General features: G+C 50.9%; 1 protein-coding gene across 1 annotated transcript in view; it reads right to left on the reverse strand.

The window, feature by feature from the left end:
* The window catches only part of PTPRU (protein tyrosine phosphatase, receptor type U), an 80979-nt gene that overhangs the window by 25725 nt on the left and 33152 nt on the right, over positions 1–22102 (reverse strand). Inside the window, 8 exon segments of the mRNA XM_023761012.1 lie at positions 5041–5198; positions 12232–12370; positions 13088–13124; positions 13887–14160; positions 16601–16703; positions 17023–17224; positions 17557–17666; positions 21317–21684. Of these exon segments, the coding sequence (XP_023616780.1) occupies positions 5041–5198; positions 12232–12370; positions 13088–13124; positions 13887–14160; positions 16601–16703; positions 17023–17224; positions 17557–17666; positions 21317–21684 (1391 nt within the window).

Genomic DNA, 22102 nt, shown 5'->3' on the forward strand with positions numbered 1-22102 from the left:
CATCCTGATTACAACTCCTCAGATCCATAAGGGACACACTCAGGGGGCAGACTCAGTGAGCACCAAAGCCCCACTGAAGCAAGTCTTGCCCCAGAAGGTGTCTCCAGCACAGAAGTTCTCCCACTGCAGACACAGCTGATTCTCACAGCCAATTGGCCTGGAGGTAAATTCCTCCCAGTGATACCTACTACAATCAAGGCTTAACTACAACAAGACTGTGCACGCAGCCCACAAAGGGGTGCACCAAGAGTGTCCACCTCAGGTAATTGGGGAGGCTGAGCCACTAGGCCCTATAGGACACCTAGCACAGAAAGCCACTCTATCAACACAGGGAAGCAACCAAAATGTGGAGACAAAGAAACAGGTCACAAATGACAGAAATGGAGGAAAGCAAACTAATGGATATAGAGTTCAAAACCACACTTTTAAGGTTTTTCAAGAATTCTCTAGAAACCACCGATAAACTTAGCGAGACCCTCAAGAAATCTAGTGAGACCCTCGAGGTTATGAAAAAGGACCAGCTGGAAATTAAGCATACACTGACTGAAATAAAGAATATTATACAGACTCCCAACAGCAGACTAGAGGATCGCAAGAATCAAGTCAAAGATTTGAAATACGAAGAAGCAAAAAACACCCAACCGGAAAAACAAAAAGAAAAAAGAATCCAAAAATATGAAGATAGTGTAAGGAACCTCTGGGACAACTTCAAGCGTACCAACATCCAAATTATGGGGGTGCCAGAAGAAGAGAGAGAGCAAGATATTGAAAACCTATTTGAAGAAATAATGACAGAAAACTTCCTCTGCCTGGTGAAATAAATAGACTTCCAAGTCCAGGAAGCGCAGAGAACCCCAAACAAAAGGAATCCAAAGAGGACCACACCAAGACACATCATAATTAAAATGCTGAGAGCAAAAGACAAAGAGAGAATCTTAAAAGCAACAAGAGAAAAAAAGTCAGTTACCTACAAGGGAGTACCCATAAGACTATCAGCTGATTTCTCAACAGAAACTATGCAGGCCAGAAGGGAGTGGCAAGAAATATTCAAAGTGATGAATAGCAAGAACCTACAACCAAGATTACTTTATCCAGCAAAGCTATCATTCAGAATTGAAGGTCAGATAAAGAGCTTCACAGATAAGAAAAAGCTAAAGGAGTTCATCACCACCAAACCAGTATTATATGAAATGTTGAAAGGTATTCTTAAAGAAGAGGAAGAAGAAGAAAAAGGTAAAGATAAAAATTATGAACAACAAATACACATCTATCAACAAGTGAATCTAAAAATCAAGTGAATAAATAATCTGATGAACAGAATAAACTGGTGAATATAATAGAATCAGGGGCATAGAAAGGGAGTGGACTGACTATTCTTGGGGGGAAAGGAGTGTGGGGGGTGGGGGAAGAGACTGGACAAAAATCGTACACCTATGGATGAGGACGGGGGAGGGGGGTAAGGGCAGAGGGTGGGGTGGGAACCCGGTGGAGGAGAGCTATGGGGGGAAAAAGAGGAACAACTGTAATAATCTGAACAATAAAGATTTAATTTTTAAAAAAAAAAACATAAAATTACTTTATGATCCAGCAATTCCACTTCTGGGTATAGATTAAAAAAAACAAAAAAACACAAACTGAAAGCAGGGTCTCACAGACATCCATGTTCATAACAGTATTATTCACAATAGTTCAAATATGGAAGCAACCCAAGTGTCTATTGACAGATAAATGGATTTTTAAAATGCGATTTCTATATACAATGGAATATTATTCAGCCTTTAAAAGAGGGGGCAGATTTTGAAAGATGCTACAAGATGTAGAAACCTTGAGGACATTATGCTAAGTGAAAAGAAGCCAGTCACAAAAACACACAAACATTTATATGAAATAACAGAATAGTCAAAATCATAGACACAGAGGGTAGAATGGTGGCTGCTAGAGGCTGGGAAGAGAGGGGAAGGAGGAGTTACTATTTAAGGAGCACAGAATTTCAGTCTACAAGTGAAGAGAGCTATGAAGATGGATGGCGGAAATGTTGCACAATATTATGAATGAATTTAATACACTGCACTGTACACTTAAAAATGGCTAAGATGGTAAATTTCATGTTATGTATATTTTACCACACATGCACAAAAAATGTATCATTTGCAATATAAATAAAAAATATAAGGGACCTGGGGGTATACCTTACAAAAATGTGTAAGATTTTATGGAGAGAATAGTTGAAAGACATTCAGGACCTATATAAATGGGGTGATATCCTATAAAAGCCTAATATGCTAAGTGTCTGATCATCCAATCGGCCATTCAACCAATCAAAGCATAATATGCTAATGATATGCTAAGGTCACTCAACTGCTCGCTATGATGTGCACTGACCACCAGGGTGCAGACTGGTAGGTTAGCTTGCTGCCAGGGTCTGCCAATCAGGACTGAGCGAGATGGGCCGGACACGCCCTGGAGCTCTCCTGCTGGCAACTCTCCTGCATCCCTTCCCGGCCCCGATCGTGCACCAGTGGGGTCCCTCGGCCTGGCCTGTGCCCTCTTGCAATCTGGGCTGAGGGACCCCTCCCCCCCGCCCCGAGTGCATGAATTTCGTGCACTGGGCCTCTAGTATATCATATTCATAAATGGAAAGACAATTTAATGTCAGTTTCCCCCAAAATTGATCTATATATTCAATAGAAATCCATCTAACAAAGTTTTCCAAAGAACTTGAAAAGATAATTATAAAATTTATAAGACAGATAATGAGCACAAATATAGCCAAGACATCCCTGATGAAGAACAAAGTTGGGAGGGCTTGATGTTTCAGATATCAATATAATTACAGAAGTTAGAAAATGTGGTATTGGCACAGGAATCACTAAATTGGCCAATGAAAGAGAATAGGGAGCCAAAAAACAATCCACATATGTATGGAAACGTGATATATGATAAGGGTGACATTGCAAATCAGTAGTGAAAGTATGAACTATAATACCTGATGCTGGGACAATTGGTTTTCCCCATAGGAAAAAAATAAAATAAAATCCTTAATTCATATTACGCACAAAAATCAATCACAAATAGATAAAGCTTTAAATGTGAAATGCAAATTATTAAATGTTTTAGCCTTGGTCAGTTTGGCTCAGTGGATAGAGTGTCAGCCCATGGACTAAAGGGTCCCAGGTTCGATTCTGGTCAAGGGCACATAGCTCTATTGCAGGCTCGATCCCTGAATCCCTGGGGCACGTGCGGGAGGCAACCAATCCATGTATCTCTCTCACATCGATGTTCCTATCTCTCTGTCTCTCCCCCTCCCTTCCATTCTCTCTAAAACTCAATGGAAAAATATCAAGTGAGGATTAACAACAACAAAAAAAAGTTATAGAAATAATAAAAAATATTTTATGACCCTACATAAGGAAGAAATCTTTAAGATCTACAAAAAGTAGGACTCTAAAAAGATGGATGAACTTGACAAACTGAAATAAAAAGCTATTCATCCAAGACACTATAAATAACCTTCGAAGATGAGTCACAAATTGAGAGAAGATATTTGCAATTCATAAGTCACAAATGATTATCATCCCAAATATATAAAGAACTTTTAAAAACCACTAAGAAAGCAACAGAAAAACCAACAGAAAATTAGGTAAAAGACATGAACAGGCATTTCATGGAATAAGGAACCTGAATGGCCAGTAATGATGTGAAAATATCTTCAACCTCATTAGTAATCAGAGAAATGCAAATTAAGCCTATAGAGAGTTACCATTTTATAAGAGCCAGTTTGGCAAAAGTGAAGAAGGCTGGCAAATTCTGATCTTGATGTAAAGCAAAGGAAACTCGCATGCACTGCTGCTGGGAGCGAACACAGGCAGAGCCACTTCGGAAAACAATTTGGCGCTGTCTTATCAAGTGGAACAAGCACACACTCCATAACCCAGCAGTTCTAGCATCTCCTGTGCAGGTGCATCTGCAGATTCATCTCAGAATGTTCACAGCAGCCTCATTTGTAATAACAGGAAACTGGGAACAAAGCAAATGTCCATGGATGGCAGAATAGGGAAATAAATTGCAGTAGATTCAAACAATGGGAAACTACACATCAGAGAAAATAAATGAACTATAGCGAAACTTCCATCTGGGTCAATGTTAGAAACATGATGTGGAGTTGAAAAATAGAGTGAGTTTATTTTTATAAAGCTCCAAAGCAAGAAAAATTCTACAATGCTCTGTCTGGGGATGCTTGCACACTAGGAAAACTACCCCCCAAATGGCAAGAAAGCTATAAACACCAATTTCAGGGGAATAGTTACATGTAAGAGGGAGGTATGGGATAGGGGAGGGGCACCTGTTCACTGGTGTTTGTCGTATTATTATGACTTTAGGATCTTCATAAACATTACATATTTTCTTTTGTACAAATCAGCACGGAACGGAATAAAGAGATGTGTGATAAAGTGCGTTATGACAAGCCCCTAACACATACAACTGATTCTCTATACTCTTCTTGCTTACCAGGTACAGCACTAATGATGTAAACACATGATCTCATTTAGTCTTCAAGCAGCCCTACCAGCAGAGCATAGGAGAAAGCAGACATCCAGAGAGGTTAAGCAACTTGCCCAAGATCACACAGCTTCTGGGATCTGAGATGCAAGCCCAGGTCTATCTGACTTCAGAGTAATCCCTCTTCGCCACTGGTCTCCAGCTGCTCACCCGGCAGGTGCTCCATAAGCCAGGAGGCTGCTCTGATCCTCTCTGATCACAACACAGTATCACTCACTCACTCCTGAGTCCCTGAGGCACTTCCCACAATGAACCCATGCTCTCGCATTCCTCCTCCATGAGTCTGTGTCTAAGACCATTTTTCCTAAAGCTCTTTCAGTGCAAAGGTCATGCCTGTGCCTTCTCTGCTTTTCCAGGGCCAGTGCTGGTACACAGCAGGAGCACAATAGATGCTTCAAGTCTGGTGGGGGATATTACAGAACTTATCTGACGTGAGGAGCCCCAGAGCCACGAGGAAGGGGCCTGGAACCGGGCACTCACCCCGGGGGCTGTAGCCGTGGGCGTCCATGAAGGAGAGGCCCAGCCGCTCATCCTCCTGCAGGGTGCTCTGGTCCGTGAAGCTCCGGTCCACAGCGCTCATCATGTGCGTCTTCTCCTGGCGGTAGTTGACGGTGGCCTTGGTCATGTTTACCGGCTTCCTGCAGAGCGGGGTTGAGGGGAGACATGGGTGCTGAGCTGGGCAGGCCTGTGCCCAGAAGAGGACGAGGAGCCCAGCAGTCACGGGCCTTGAAGCCAGGAGCCATTCTAGAAGCATCTCTGGATGCTGAGGGGACTCTGCCTCCATCCTTCACTCAACAGACTCGGAGAGCTGCTGCTTCCCCCCCAAAAAAGGACCGAGCAGGGACCCTCTCCTGGGGACCTTTGCTGAGAGCAAGGGACAGAGCAGCAGTGGGAACCTGCCCCAAGGCCTCAGGAAATGGGAGGAAAAATCACTCTGGGCCCATTTGGGTGACGCAGCAGACAGTCACCCCGCCCCAAACTAGGAAGACGGCTGTCCCCACACCAGCCCAGCACGCCCATCTCCATCCGCCTTCCCCTGCCCTCACCAGACACCTGCCCGGGAGACCATACCCCTCCTTCCTGGCAGAGATCTGACTAGCGCTCAGCCCGACCTTCCTGGCAGAGGATCTGACTAGCGCTCAGCCCAAGCTCAGGAGTCCTCCCCTGGGCCCAGAATGGACTCCAACCGGCTGCTCTTACCCCCGAACTCCCAGGATGGGCCCACCACCGGCCACCGAGACTTGTAAAGAGACCCACACAGGGTCCATGTTCCCGGGGAAGGCAAGAGGCCCCGCCCCTCCCAGAGGGCAGAGCTTCCGGAGAGGGCCCTGGGCAAGTGCCCCACCCGGTCCAGGCCTCCAGCCAGATGAGGAAGGCAGTGTGTGACTCAGGGAAGTGGGAGGAGAGTGGGAGGGAGGGTGGGGAGGCAGGGGACACAATTCCATGAACAAGGGGCCAAGCAACAGGCAATGGGGAAATGACCTGGGACCCACTTGAGACTGAACAAGAGTGGAGGCCCAATCATAGGGGAGGCTCGACAAGAGAACTATTCATTTGCTCGGCCCTACAGCATGCAGGATGCGGGGTAGCATTAAGAACGGACTTTCAGGTAATGAAGGCTTGGGGACACTGATTACTGTGGAGATAAAGAGGCCAATGAGGGGTCATCCCAGCAGGACAAATTCCAATCAGCCTGTCCTGGTTCAAGAGCTCCCAGGGCAGAGGAAGGACAGGAGGACCTCTGGATGCCTCTTCTGCCAAGACCCCTTCTTGTGCTAAGATGGCTCTGTGTACACGCTGGGGACCAATGCTGCTGTGACTGAGTTAGGCACAGCCTTCTCAGCCTGGACCAGAGACGGCTCAGTGGGCCAGGCCTCCTACTCCCAGCCCCACCCACAGGCTCTGGGTATCGCCCTCACTGTGGTCCAGGGCACAGCCAAAGACCAATTTGGGGGCAGGTGAGGAGAAACCTCTGTGGCTGTGACCTTGACCATCATCCTAAGAGGAAAAGGAGGAGGAAGAAGGGAAGGAAAGAGGTGAAGAGGAAAAGAGAGAGGGCAGGAGAATTAAGATACAGAGGAGGAGGAGGGAGAGGGGGAAACAGAGAGAAAGTAAAGGAACAATGACAAGGAAAGAAAGATGGGGAAAGGGGACATAGAGAGGGAGGGACAGGAAGACACCAGCAAACCACAGGGAAGACAGAGGACAGCCAGTCAACCTGGCTGAACAATGGTGCCCAATGAGGCTCTGTCATGAGTGGACACTGTCCTAGGAGGGGTCTCCAGTGTGAACCAAAGGGTCTGTGCCTGCCCTCCTGGCCTGCTTGGATACCAATACCAACCAACCAGGTCCACAGGGGACAGAACCCCGGAGGAACATCGAACACGGCAGGCCTCCTGCTGATCTCAGGGTGGGACTAAGCAGATGGAATGTAATTTGGACACTCGGAAAAGTTCTGCATTTAGGTTAAAAATTAAGTGCACAGGTAGAGGGAGGGAGAGCTGCCTTGTCAGCAGTTCCTGTGAAAGTTGAGCGGGAGGCTGCGAGAGTTGATGGGGGTGTGGCTGCTGGAAAAGCCAGTGTGACATTGGGTGATGTCGATGCAAGTAGAGGGTCCAGGGGGGAGGAGGTGAGAGACCACCATCCTCTGGGCTGGCCCAGGACCATCTGAGCCTGCTCTGCAAGGAGGGACAACAAACAAGAGTGGGGGAGTGTTCTAGAAGGCTTGCAGAATCAGGTAAGACAGAAGCAGATGACAGAGCATCATCAGAAGGCTGTGGCGTCAGACAGGGGCCTGGGTGGTAACCCCAGCTCTGTGACCTCTGACAGGCCCCTTAACCTCTATCAGCCTCAGTTTGCTCATCAGTAAAATGGGATCCTACTTCCTACTCCTCAGGGTTGGTGTGAGGATTCTGTGTAAAGAACTGAACCCAGAGGAAGCTCCTAGGAAATGGTGGGTCTGAGGAGCCTGGGGCCACCCAGCAAAGAAGGGGCCCCTGGTGACCTGAGTGCTGTTTGCAGCGTGTGCAGAGCTGCCAGTGTGGGCACCGGCCTGCCCTCCACATGCTGTGGACCCAGAGCGGCCTGTGTGAGGACCTTCCTGACACAGACGTGGTCTGAACAGCAGGAATGGCTCAGGAACACAAGGGGCTGCCTCAGGGGTGAAAGGTCACGGAGGCTCAGGGGGTAAGTGACTAGCTGGGGTGACCCAGCAGAGCCAGGTCTGAACCTGAGACTCTGACTACAAAGCCAGTGCATGTGACCTCCACGTGAGGAGGTCAACACAGAGAGGAGAGTCAGACAGAGGAGGGAAGCTCAGAGACAGAGGTGGCCATGGAGAGGGTGTGGGAGCCCAAGTCCAGCTGGAGGGGATGGGGCAGGGGCTCCCACGGAGGGCCCAGGGCCCAGGCCCATGGAGCTACTTACGGGTAGTAGGAGTACGCATAGTGGTCTCTCCTGGCAGCGTGCAAAGAGAAAAGCACAGTTGGGCCCAAGGTCCGCCCACAAGGCTGGGCCCAGGGCAGCGCCCAGCCAGCAGGGAGGAGCTGGGTGCTTTCCAGACTGGGGAGGGGGCTGGACAGGCTCCATTATTTAGGACCAGCACCCAAGTCCCTTCCAAAACCTTCCCTGGGCCTGCTACTCGAGTGGGAAGGGGCTGGGGAAAGCGCCTGGGGGAAGCAGAGCTCTCAGTCATTCACACACGCATACACAGAGGGAAATATGCATACGTGCACACACTCAGATGGATACACACAGAGAAACACAGATACTACATGCACTCACAAATGCAGACATGGACTCACATGCACAGACACACATATTTAAACACACACACTGAGATAGATACACAGACACATATTCACCAATACACACACATATGTGTACACTCACACACATGACATCCCCCACTCACACACTCAAGGTAACTATACTCACCTCTGCAGACAGTCTCCCACCCTCAGTCCCAATCCCCCTCACACCTGCAGGCCTCTCTGCCCTGAGGTGACAGTCCTTTGCTTACACCTGTGTCTCGGAGGGAAACAGTGGCTGGGGCAGGGTGGAGAGGGATCAGGGGCAAACCTTGGGGACCCCTCACCCACCCGGACTGCCCCTGGGTGTGGGGTCCATTAAAGGAGTGAGGCCGCCCTTCATGGGCACCCAAAGCACAGCTTGGGTGAAGAGCCCTGACATGACCACAGAGCACAGAGAGGAGGCAGACGGGGAGGCTCAGTCTCAGACAGCCATGGTCTTCCCAAGACTCTCTGGGGGTCTCTAGTGGAGTCCAGAGCAGGGTCAGGGCCCTGCCCCAGAACTAGCTCCCTCCTGAGGCCACACCCAGGGGCCTCCATTCACCTGCCCCCACATCACCCCATCAGCAGAAACCCCAACGAATGGCCTTTCACAAGGAAATCCTGCAGATTAGGGGAAGGGAAGGAGAGAGGAGGGCGGGAGACTGAGGGCCAGCAAGGTTCGGAGCTTGGCTCCAGTTCACCCGGCATGTTTCATCCATCCTAGCAACAGAGGGGAGGGTCCAGGGCCCTGTGGCTGGTGACAGAGGCCCTGAAGGAGGGGGTGGTAGCTTAGCATTCTTCTAGTCTCCCTAAAAGGTCATTACTTTGAAAGGACCTTCCCTGACCACTCCCCCACAATCCCTCTCTCTGCTCCCAACCCAGGCACCCTGCTCATTTCACAATTCGTAATTATCCATTTGTGCTTCTTCTAATTTAATGCAAGGCTCCCCACTAACTACAAAGCACAAGAGGATCCTGCCCACAGCTGGATCACGGGGGCCCAGGACAGTGTCCAGCACATTATAACCCCTGGATAAATAATTCATTGAATGAGAAATCCATAAATAAGGGAAACTAAAACATCTGCACCTCTATGAGTTTTCATTCCTCCTCTAAACAAGTCATGGTAATAATACCCCCACCCCCACCCTTCCACCCCCGGGGCTGTTGTGAGGTTTAAGCAGCAGGAAACATGGGTTTGGCTCTTCTCTGGGGGATGCACAGCCAAGAACTTTCCAGAACTTTCTCTGTCCTCACAGAGCACTCAATCGGCAGGGAAGATGAACATCAAGTAAAGCAATGCAAGTAAATAAACGAAAAGTGCAAGGGAAAGAAAGTGCTGCAAAGGAAAGGGGAAGGGGCTCTAGAGGCAGAGCAAGGGGATCTGACCCAACCTGAACTCTAGGGTCTGGAGTGTGGGGTCTGGGGTAGGCCAGGCCTCCTGGCCGCCCCAGCTCTGGAGTCCCAGGGCAGATTCCGCCAGTTTCACTGTCAATGCAGGCAGGACCGGATGGAGCATCTGACACCTCTTCCCAGCTGGCCCTGACTGTCTCCCATAATCCCCCACCCCCAGCGACCTTCTTCCAACAAGAGTGCACAGGGCGGTGACTGAGTATCTGCCCTCCCACAGCAAAGTCCTAATCTGTCCATTACATTTGTACCCCAAGATGATCTGAATACCCCATCCCTGCCAAAATTGCTCTGACACTTGACACCCCACAGTACAGACTGGAGGACCCCTGAGGAGCACAATGCGCCCTGAAGGCCAGGTAGAATGGTGGGAGGGAGAGAGGCGGGGGTAGTAACATGCTGTAGAATGGGACTGAATGGCTTTTAGAGGAAAGGAGGATGCTGGCGGCTTCTGGGGTTGCCTGAAGGGTTTATGGGGTAGCAGCTGCATAAACTGAGGTTTTCCTAGTGAGGCCTGGCAGCACCTCTGGCTCATTGTCTCCTGGACCCAATGCTTTCTCCGCAGGGATGGGTGACATCCCCCACTTTGCCCATCCTCTCCTTGAGGGTAGATGTTTTAGGGCCTCAAATATCACATGCAACCCCCTAATATCTGACCCCTCCTTACACCTCTCTCCATCTGTCCCACTTCCCAGCCCCCCCAGAGTGAACTCCCAAGTCCCCTGCTGGGGAGAAGCACAGGGACTTGCCACTTACTGCATCAACTGCGCCCAGTGTGGTGAGACCCTTCATATCCCTGCCCATGAGGGGTGCTCAGGCTTTGTAGTCAGGCCTGTGCCCAAATCAGACCCTGCCACTTACCAGTCAAGTGACATGGGCAAGTCACTCAATTACAATTTCCTCATCATGAAAAGGGAGTAAGACCCTCTTCATAAGTCAGGATCCAAGAAGGAAATGTTCTCTCACGTATCCCGAGCCAGACAGTGCCTGGCACACAGTAGGTCCTCAATAACTAATGTGATATTTGAGATGCTCCTGGCACAGAGTAACTACTAAACAAATGGTGCTTTAAAAATATTTCGTATCTCGAAGCTATGTGGAAAGCAGGCCAGGGGAAAATCTAGCCTAATGCCCTGGGCAGACCACCCCCCACCCCAACACCACAACCCCACTGCTGGCATGTCCTACCCCAGACTCCCTGGAAGAATCTCTCCAGGCTGGTGCCTGGCCTCCGGCAAGGGGGCCCTGGCCAATTCTCCCTCATCATCCTGGATCCCGCTTATCTGCTCCTGGCAGCCCAGAGACCCAGCGCCAACTCATCCATGTGCGCCCAGCCTGGCAGCAGCTGGGGCTGCAGGAGCCAGAGCCCAGGTGGAGAGCCGGTGGAGTGGGCTCTGACTCTGGTTCCCTGGATGACCTTGGGCAGGTTCATGACCCCTCTGGGCCTGAGCATCTCCATTCCTCAATTAAGATGCATGCAGAACAGTGTCCTGGGGCTACCTGTGGGGGTGAGGTAGGAGGGGAGCAGTCTCAGAAGCCCCCATTGGGCTCCATAGAGAGACTCAGCTTCAGCGGCTCCACGTACTGGGCTCCCAGGGGAAGTTTATTTGATGTTCTGAAGACACTTTCTGTTGTTTTAAAAAGATTTAAAACCCACTAGACTGGATGTCCTTGAACTGCCTCGCATCTCACTTTCTGGGCTCTGAGCTTCTACAATTCTAAATTCTGAGATTCTTAGAATCCCAAATCCTGGGTTATGAAACTCCAGAACTCTTCTAAGATGTGCTGGGATTCATGCTGCCCACTGCCAAATGCACTAGACACACAGCCCTCACAAATACGAGGCTGGACCTCTGAGGCCTAGGGAATGGTAGGGGCCATAGGGAGGTCTTCTGAGTCATGGGCCCAAGAGGACTTCTAGGGGATCAATATAACAGGGTCCAGGGCAAGCTGAGCCCAAGGAGAGGGAGGCTCAGGGTCCTTGTTTTGAAGGGGAATGAGCACACACACGCACACACACCCCTCCCACCCCACCTCCCCACCCCCCCCACTCCTCAAGGTCAACACCACAACCCTGTAGTCAGGGCAGACAAGTCACAAGTCGGCAGGAGGTCTGCAGGGGGCCGGGGATTCAAAATTATGTCATCTCCACACTTTCTGCACTTGAACAGCCCAGCGGGCACAGGCGGGCCCAGCACAGCTCCTTGGCAGCAGGCACTGCTTTCCTGGATAGTGGCACCTGGCACCAGCCAGACCCAGGCTCCAGCCAAGCTGCTTAGGGGCAGCTCCATTTGCGGAGTCTCTGGCTTCCCACCACCCGGCTTGGGTCCATCCACAGGCCTGATGCCTAGGCTGGCAGCCCTCCACACACCCGCCAGGCGGCTGCCCTGCCAGCTCCAGCCCTAGCCATGCCTCCTCTATGTCCACCAGGGAAGGAGCCACGGATGGGCCAGGGCACAGCCTCACTCACCCCTTGCGGATGATGATAATGATGGCCCCCAAGAGGAGGATGAGGACGGCAAGTCCCCCCGCACAGATGCCCAAGATGAGCCCCATCTCCTCTGATCTCTGGGACACCTCCAGGGGCCGCTTGCTTTCCTTGCAGGCAGCTGGGGAGAGCAAAGCAGGACAAAGGATCAGAGGGGAAGACAGGGACCACCTACCCCTCGGTCTGAGCCACAAGGAAGGCACCGGGCTGCACAAACACACATGCACAGAGACAACTGCCCCTCCTCAACGTGTCTCCTCACCGCCCCTCACACCTTCTGCATCCCTGTGTCAGAGGATTTACCTGCACTGTTCCCCTATCAGGAATAGCTCCCCTCTCCTCTCTGCCTTCTCCAGGCCCCCCAACCTACAGGGAATGCCTGGGACCTTCAGACCCACCTTCTGGCCCTCCTGGGAGGTGATAGGAGATAACTATGTACCTAGGGTGTGATTAGGGCATCTCAGGATGGGGAACCAGCCACACTTCCTGTTTGGGAGCAGAGACAGTCCCTACACAGGAGGGTCCGCCCTGTCCCCCCCACAGGAAAGGGGGCAAATAAGAACCCAGAGCTAGTACCCAGCATCCATCACTCCCATGGCCCAACCATAATGGCTGCCCGTCCACAGGCCTGTTCCAAGCCCTTACTAAAGCCCCTTCTGTGACCATGAGGAGCGAGGGGAGGGAGGGGGTTATCCCTGCTGCCCTTGGGCCAAGAAGGAAAACGTTTCCTGACCCCAGAGGGCCTGGACCACCCCCCTCTGCTCCCCCAGCCCTGGTGCTTGGGGTCCAGCTCTCAAAGCCCAGCAAGTGAGAAACCCGCCCACCCGGCAGGACTTACCTTTCCTGGCGATGCGGATGCAATTCAGCCGGGTCTCCTGGAGGCACAGATGGGGGTCTCAGCACCTCGGAAGCCCAGGCCTGACCCTCCCCAGGAGGAAACCTCGGACACATGTCCTGGGCCTGGTCAGGGCTTGCCTGGTGTGGACTGTAACTAAAGACACCCCACCGGCAGGAGGGCCTGGGGGAACTGGGAGGGGAGAGGCCTGCAAATCGGGCAAGGCCTTAAGAAAGGCATTGGGACCAGGGCAGGGCCTGGGTCCAGGGATCTGGTTAGAAGGGGCCGGCCTGGGAAGGAGAGATGGGGAGGGAGGGGCCTGGAGAAGAGCGGGGCTTCAAAGAGGAGTCGGGTTCTAGGCCTCGAGGTCTGGTGAAAGCAGGAACCTGAGAAGGACCCCTCTGGGGAGAGAGGAGCCCCAGATTGAGGACCAGGGCCTCAGGGAGGGGACAGGGACTAGACTGGGGGCTTGGATAAAAAGGAGTGGAGGGGGGGGGGCTCGGGAAGAGGGAAGTGCTGGAGTTGCAGAGCCTGGGATCCGAAGGGTGGGCGGGGCTTATGCGGAGGGCGGGGCTCCAGGAGAAGGAGGGGTTTGGGGAGGTCCGGGGCTCCGAGGGAGGGCGGGGCTCAGGCGAGGGGCGGAGTTCGGGGAGCGAGGAAGGGGCTATAGGAGGGCAGGGGCCGATAGAGGGGGCGGGAATCAGAAGGGGCGGGGCCTGGAGGGGTCTCTGGCCTCCGTGGCCACCTGCTCCTAAGCATCCCCCAACAGTCTGCCCCCCAACAGCCCCGGCCTGTCGCTCACCCCCTTCAGGTGGCTTGTTGCCTGGAAGTAGATGAGGTAAGCTTTCCTGGGCTCAAGCGGTGGGTTCCAGAAGCCGCGATAGGTCTGGTTGTCGCCCACGGTGAAGGGCATGGCCTCGGGCAGACTGCTGGCCGCCAGTTCAGCCCCGAAGTAGTGCACCAGGCCGCGGGCCAGCGCGGCGTCGAAGGTCAGCGGCACCGGGAAGCAGTCCTGGCCGCCTGGCTCCCGCCGCAGCCTCCGCGGCCGCTCCTCCTGCACGATCACCTGGTACACACTGGAGGGAGGGGAGAGCGGGCCAGGTCAGGGGGAGCTATCTGGGGCTGACGGCATGGGCTTTGGGGTCCGGCCCCCGCTTGGGGCTAATCTCGGCTCTGCCTCTTGCTTGCTGGGCAAGTCATTTAACCCCCGCCCCGCCTCAGTTCCATCCTCTGTAGAAGGGGAGTTATCACAGGCCTGTTCCAGGAGGAAGGTGTGAGGAAGGAGGCACGTTTAGCAAGCAGCCAATGCCTATCAGCTGTTATTGCTGTGATTGAGGCTGAATGAGGACCCTGCTCAGGTGAGCCAAGCCCTCAAGCCCCACCCAGACTCCTCAAAGAGTCCTCCAGAGCCAGAACCATAACCTCAGGCTCCACAGTCATCACCATGGGCTCCCTTCTGAGCCTCTTAAACCAGAGCCTTCATTCATTCATTCATTCATTCATTCAGAAGATGTTTACTGAGCTCAGACAATGGACCCTGTGCTAGGCACCTGGGGATCTAGTCTTCCTGGAAGTGACTTCCTGTTGGGGAGACTGTCACTGAGCAAGCAAACAAGGGCACACTAACCCTACACCCCAAATACCCTCCCAACCAGAGGCCGCCCGAGTTTATAGCTCTGAGCCGGACGTCTCACGGTCCTAATGGCTGATAATGTTCCCTGGTCTGTATTCCCTCTGATCTGTGTCTCCTGGTCCCGACTTGTGTATTTCTTTTTATTTGTATCACTTTACTGAATGGCCTTTTGCTGTGAGCTCCTCCAAATCCTCTGTGGAACAAAGCCAAGAGTAACTAAATGAATACATACTGACAAATTTAAATATTTCCAGTCACAGCCTTGATCACGTCTTGGCGTGTGACACCCCACACTGACAGCCTGCGCTCTGGGAAGTAGAAATGCCTTTGCCTTGCTCTCCAGCTGTTTCTTTTGAGCTTTCAAGTTGTGGGGGGATCACCCCAACATCCTGGGATTTGGGCCACACAGGGTCATTCCCTGTCACTAGTGCGTTGCAAATACCAGCCCAGGCCCCTCTCTGCCTCCAATTGCCAGGCTGAATTCAGGCCTCGCCTGGCCCTGAGTCCCACCAGGAGATGATGATAATCAGCATTAGCCATTATGCAGATCAGGAAAGGGAGCTCAGAGAGGTGAAGGGACCTACCCAAGGTTGCACAGCCGTCGTACCTCTCCCTTCTCTATCCCCCTCCCCCACTCTGCCCAGCCTCTTCATCGTCAACCCAGAGGGATGCTGAGCAGGCAGGCTCACAGGAACCCTCCACGGACAAGGAAAGGAGAAGGCTTCCCAATTCCTCCATCAGGGCCCTGAGACTCCTGTAAAAGGCAAAACGCCCCTCAGATGCCCTGACACTTTTCTGGGTCTCCCCTGAAGGTCTGGGAATCCACCTCTGACAGGCAAATAAGGGGGAGGCAAAGCAGGAGAAAAGAGTGGAGGGTAGAGTGAAAAAGTGGGTGTCACGGGTACCTGAGCAGCTCACTACCTTCTTGACAGGGCTTGCCATGCCCCGCCCCTGCCCGAATACAAGCTGTCACCCTCTCCCAGTGCACAGACCTTTGTGGAAGGAGGGGATGGACCAGAGGGGCGGGGAGGCTCTGTGACTTCAAGGAGAGGTACTGGCTTTGCAGGCAGACCTGGGAGAGAACCCCAGCTTTATCTCTCACCAGCTGTGCGGCCTTGGGGGCAAGTTCTTTAGGCTCTGAGCCTGTCTCCTGATGCATAAAATAAGGGAACTCGTACTCCTCCACAGGATGCCATGAGGATATACGTCCGTGCAGGTAAAGTCCCTAGCATGGTGTCTGGCTGGCAGTGAGTATGTGCACATAACCCCACAAACACCCTCATGCTCTCACCTACACACACACTCCCACACCCACAACGATGCATCGCCTACACACATCACATGTCTTTCTCTCACACACCTACTTGTTGCCAGCACCTTCTCCCCAGCAAAGGCAGCCACCATGGGACCAGCAGCCCAGCTTCTTCTGGGGAGAAGGAAATGGAGAAGCCAAGTTCTCGGCCACTCCAGAGAGATGGTGCTATCCAGCTGGCGGCCCAGCCTTCTAGAAAGCCCATCCCTGTGTCTCCCTGGGAAGAACCGTCCAGGAAATAAGCTGAGAAGAAAAAAGGCCCCAGAGTTCACTTCTCCAAGGTGTCTGAGGGAAGGCCTCCGGAGAAGCCTGGACAGTCACCTCTCCAGGCTGGACACTGTCCAGAGAGCTCATGACAATCACCACCAGACACCCATGGCCTCAGAGGGGCGTGGCTACAGGCATTCTGCCTGCCCATGATCACAGACCATCCTCTTCCGGACGCGCTGAACTCGGAGTGGGAGACTGAGGGAGGACAAGGGTGAGCTGGCCTGCGTGGGGGCTCTGGGTCAGAGCAGGGGCCTCTTTCCTATAGCCCTGACCTCCCGCCCCTCCATCCGGGCTCTCCCACCTGATGGGCGCACCGCGGCCCTGGGCAGGCCTCAGCAGCACGGTGATGGTGTTCTCCGACTCCCCCAGGGGCGACGGCATGTCAGCATAATCAAAGCTGGGAGCTGGGGAAGGGGACAGGAGCGTAAGCACCACCTTCCTGGACCCCTGTCCCTAGATCTCTTCCCCTTCAGCCTTAGGCTCCTTGTTCTCTCTCACTTGAGCTTCCCTGACCCCTGACCTCAGCCCTCTCATTCCACTAACCACAGTCTCCTGAGCCCTCTGACTTAATTCTCCCCGACTTCAAACCCTAAATGGTTCCTTTCTCTCAGCAGGAGCCCACTATAACCACCCCCAGGAGGTCCCCCACACCCCACCAGTGCCCACGGAACCCCAGAATTCTGAGTCTCCTCCACAGGGGCCAGGCCAGGGTCCGGAGCTTACCTGAGATGTTGGTGGTGATCTCCGTCAGTGCCGCCTGACCGAAGCCTTTGCCCGTGCGGGCTCGCACGGAGAAGAGGTAGGTGGTGCCTGGGTGCAGGTTGGAGAAGACGTGGTAGGTTTCATTGCGGAGCTTGGAGATGGTACGTCGTGGGCCTGGCACGTTCACCACCGGGTCTGATGACTCGATGCTCTGGTAACTGATCTGGGGCAGGATGGGCAGGTAGGCAGACACAGGAATAGGGAGGGCATCCTTGGCCCCGTAGCCTCCCACCCATCATGGTTCAGGTGAGCTCGGGATAAGGCTGGGCCAAGGGAGACGCTCAGTGGGACTGTGCCTGCCCCTTAACCCAGGCCGCTGGGCACCTCCACCTCTCTCTCCTGCCTTCCTGTCCCGTGTCCCTGTAACCCACAGACTCTGATCATAGCTGAAGGAACCTCAATGATCACTTCTGTTCCCCCACCCTCCACCTCCCTCTCCAAGCTGCGTGCCCGCCTTCCACCAGGGGCCCCCACTATCATGGGGTCCAAACCCACCTCATACTGAGTGATGCGGCCATTGGGTTCCTGCGGCTCCTCCCACTTGAGGAAGATCATGTCCTCCAGTGGAGTGAAGGTCAGGGACTCGGCCGCAATCCCACCAGGCACTGCGAGGGAAAGGCGGCATGGGCAGGGGGAAGCTGGCTGCGTAGCCAGGTACCTGGATTCAAATTCCAGCCTTGCCATTTCCTAACTGGTACGCTCGCATTACCCGACCTCCCTGAGCCCTGTTTCCTCATCAGTGAAATGGAGTGATGATAACTCCTCTCTCACCAAAACTCCGTGATGCGATATACTTACAGCAATTTCCTACGGTCCAACCTACTCCTGAGTACTCAGAAAGGGCAGCTGGCGTTTTCATTACTGTGCAGGTTGCATTCAGCTGAGAAGAATGTTTGAATGGTCCTATTTGGACCCAGTTAAGTGGTTTTCAGAAAATATAAACATTTGCCAGGGAAATGAAAACAACTGCATTAGTGGCGGAATTATGGATAGAGATATATTCCTGTCTAAAAATTGCTAATTACACAAACAATATGTTCAATGTAGAAAATCAAAATGAGCACGAAGAAAATTAATGGCACCTACAATTCCATTACCCAAAGAATAATACTGTTAACATTTCAGCATAAACCCTTTTGGGCATGGTTTGGTTTGGTTTTGTCTGCTCTTGTTCACATGTATCATCTTAACAGCAGTCACAGGAATTTCTTCTAGGAAGAAGATGGTCTGTGTTTGGAAAAACACCTTAATAAACCACTATGGGGAAGCTGAGCTCCTAGGGTAGGGGAAAGCAGAAACCAAGGCAACAATCAATGAAAGCCAAAGTGCTCTGTGTGAAAATGCGCAGTTGCCAAGGCAACACCACCCCCCACCCGCCAAAATGATACAAGGCAAAAGACAATTCCAAGTGTTGGTGAGGATGCAGAGCAACGGGAATTTTCACACAACTGCTAGTGGGAGTATGTACTGATGCAACCACTTGGGGAAACTGGATCTAGCCACCTATGATGGACATACCCATCAGAAATGTGTAAATCTACTCCAAAAAAAATCTACAAGGATTTTTCTTTACAGCACAATTTAAAATAGCTGAACACTGGACACAACTGAAATGCCCAACAAGAGTAAACAGGATAAATAAAGGTGGTATCTTCACATAATGGTCTATTTAGCAATGAGAATAAGTTCTATAGAACTGTACACGCATCATGGCTGAATCTCTCAAGCCAAACATTGAGAGAAAGAAGCTAGTCTTTTTACAGTGTATAAAAAGAATACACACTGTATGCTTCCACTGATAGGAAATTCAGAACCAAGCAGAATTTAATCTATGGCATTACAGGTCAGGATGATGGTTACTATTGGGAGGTTGTGAGTGGTAGGGGCTCCCAGGAACCGGTGATGCTATCTCTTGGTCTGGGTGTGGGTTATCCTGATGTGTGCCGTCTGTGAGAATTCACTGAGCTGACCACTTGATAGAAGCCTACTTACTATAAGTATTATAGTAATACTTACATGAAAAGCATAAAATGTTAAATAACAATCAGTTACTGGAGGGAGGGAAAGGAGAGGGGCAGAGAAAGAAGGAAGAAGGCCGAGCAGTCCAAGTGAGGCCTGGTAGAATGGGGTGAAACCACAACAATATACCTTGGGGGGAGAAGGGCAGAGGTCAAAAGATTTTAAGAACAGAGTAATCTGATGTTGAACTTGAGGTTATTTGTTCAGGGTAGCTGAGTATGTCACCTCAAAATATGCCACTTTGGCATAAGGATTATTTGGAGCTGAATTGAGAGGGGAAGTGAGGAAAAACAGATACAGCAGGTCCTTGAATAAAGTCCTTTCATTCAACATCATTCGTTATAATGCTGATCAGAAAAAAATGATCGATTTCTGGCCGGGGCCACTGTCTTTGTGAAGTTTGTTCTCCCCATGTCCATGTGGGTTTTCTCTGGGTATTCCAGTGTCTCCCCATGTCCCCAAGCTGTGTGTGTGAGGTGAGTGCTGTCTCAATGGTCCCAGTGAGTGCATGTGATGTGCCCTGAGATGGAAGGGCGTCCTGTCCAAAGTGGGGTCCTGCCGTGGGCCCTGAGTTCCAGCTCCCTTGAGCCTGAACTGGAATAAGTGGGTTGAAAAACAATTATCTTACTTGTTTTTAATCATCATTTTAAAACGTATGTATAGCTTACATTTATTTGAATGTTTAATATTAGAAGTGTTTGGGGTCATTAACCAGAAATACGCCATAGAAACTTAAACTTTGTTTATATCAATTAAGCCTCTGGTAAAATTGGTTGTGTTATAGGTTGTTTCACTTAAAGTCACGGTTTCCAAGAACTTATCAATGATGTTAAGTAAGGACTATACAAGAAAAGTTCCCTGCCCTCCCCTATTTGCCTAAAAGAAGGACATAAATTTGTAAAGGTGCCCCCCTCCCCTCTCTACCCAGAAGGAACGAAGTTAATCATTGAGACAACTCTAGACTAGAAGAATCTACACAAACTTTACTAACTAGCCCTTATCTAGTTCCCCCATATTTTTGCCTTCGCATAATTTGCTGGTCCTAAAAAGGTCCTTTTCCTTTGTCTTGTCACTTCTCTAAAAATTCATTGTTCTTTTGTTAAGATGCCATATAAGCCCAAGTTCTAACCACCCCTTTGAATTACTCATCACTGAGCACTCACTCCCACATGCATGTGCAAGGCACATGGTAATAAACTCGTTTTCCCTTGTTAGTCTGTCTTTTCTCAGTCCAATTTATAGGGCCCCAGCCAATGAAACTAAGGTGGGAAGGAAAAAAAAGTTCAGTTTTTCCTTCTCTACATTTGCTAGAAACACTGGCTGAGTCGATTCACCTCTCTGAGCATGAAATAATAATAGACCCTCCTCCTAGGATGGTTGTGAAATGTAAGATAATGTGTGCACAGTATGTGAGACAACAGCTAATAGGAAACAGGCCCTACAAAATATTAGGTATGAGTTTGTTTTAATAACACAGTTCACCTCCTAAGAGGGAAGACACGGATTACCAATACCAGGAACAAAAAGGGGGATATCACATAGACCCTATGGACATTAAATAAATGTAATAAGAGAATATTATAATCAACTTATAACAAGAAATTTGACAATTTAGATAAAATGTAAAATGAACAAATACCTTAAAACACAGTACACCAAAACTAATATTTAAAAAAATCTGAATATCCCAAAATCTATTTTTAAAATTAAAACTGTTGCCCTGGCCAGTATGGCTCAGTGGATAGAGCGTCTGCCCATGGACTGAAGGGTCCGAGGCTCGATTCTGGTCAAGAGCACGTACCTCAGTTGCAGGCTCAATCCCCTGCCCTGGTTGGGGCTGGTGCAGGAAGCAACCAATCAATGTGTCTCTCTCACACCCATGTTTCTGTCTGTCTCTTCCCCTCCCTTCCACTCTCTCTAAAAAATCAATGGAAAAATATCCTCGGGTGAGGATTAACAAAAAACAAAACAAAACAAAAAAAAAACTGTTATGTAAAAACACTGCCACAAAGAAAGCTCCAATGGCTTCACTGCTGAATTCTTCCAAACATTTAAGGAAGAAATTATACTAATTAACCCAAAGGCTTCCAGAGAATAAATATTAGCTCTCAAGACTTTGTTGTTATAGAGTTGGTTTAATCCTAAGCAAAAAAATTTCCTATATGCATTTCAGTCTCAGACAGGGGGTGTCTGTAGGAGGCACGGAGGGCCCGGGAATCAGGGCTGGGGATCTTACCGTCCTCGTCCGTCTGGAAGGTGACTTCCTTGCCTTCTTTGCGCCCCTCGGGGTTAGTGAGCACGAGGCGCACGTGAACATTCCGGTAGGGCAGCAGGTTCTTGATGGTGTAGCGGCTGACACCCCGCTCCATCTTCACACACTCCCGCACCGTCTGGTTGTGGCTGCTGCCCAGGATGTAGTGATAGCACAGGGACACGGTGTAGGTGTGGCACCGCGTCACATTGTAGCCCAGTGGTTCCCACTGCAGGGTCAGCTGGCGGGCCTGGATCTCAGCGGAAGCCAGGCCTTTGGGGGCCCTCATGGGCTCTGGAACACCCGGAAAACAGAGAAGGCAGAGGAAAGGGGGAGAGAAGAGGAAGATTAATCAGAGAGAACACATCTAGTCAGCTGACTGAAATCATCCCTCCTGTGTCCCCAAGAGCTCAAGGGACCCCCTAGAAGTAAGAGTGTGTGTTCTGGAGTCAGGTGGGGCCACATCCGAATCCTGGCTCTGCCTCTTGCAGCTGCAACCACTGGCTGAGACGCTCCACCTCGATGAGCCTTAGTCTCCTCAGCTTCAAAATGAGATAATAATAAGCCCTACCTCACAGAATGGTTGTGAAGTTTAAGGTAATGCATGCCAAGTACATGCAACAAAAGCCGATACACAACAGGCCCCACAAACTATTAGCTATACTTTTGTTTTATTAACACAGTTCACCTCCTAATTCCTGGACCACATCAGGCCAGTCTGAATCAACCTATTGCTGTATTTTTCTTAGGTGATTAATTCCAAAGTTGTTC

This window comes from Myotis lucifugus, unplaced genomic scaffold (genome assembly GCF_000147115.1).
Source record: "Myotis lucifugus unplaced genomic scaffold, Myoluc2.0 scaffold_197, whole genome shotgun sequence".
Lineage (NCBI taxonomy): Eukaryota > Metazoa > Chordata > Mammalia > Chiroptera > Vespertilionidae > Myotis > Myotis lucifugus.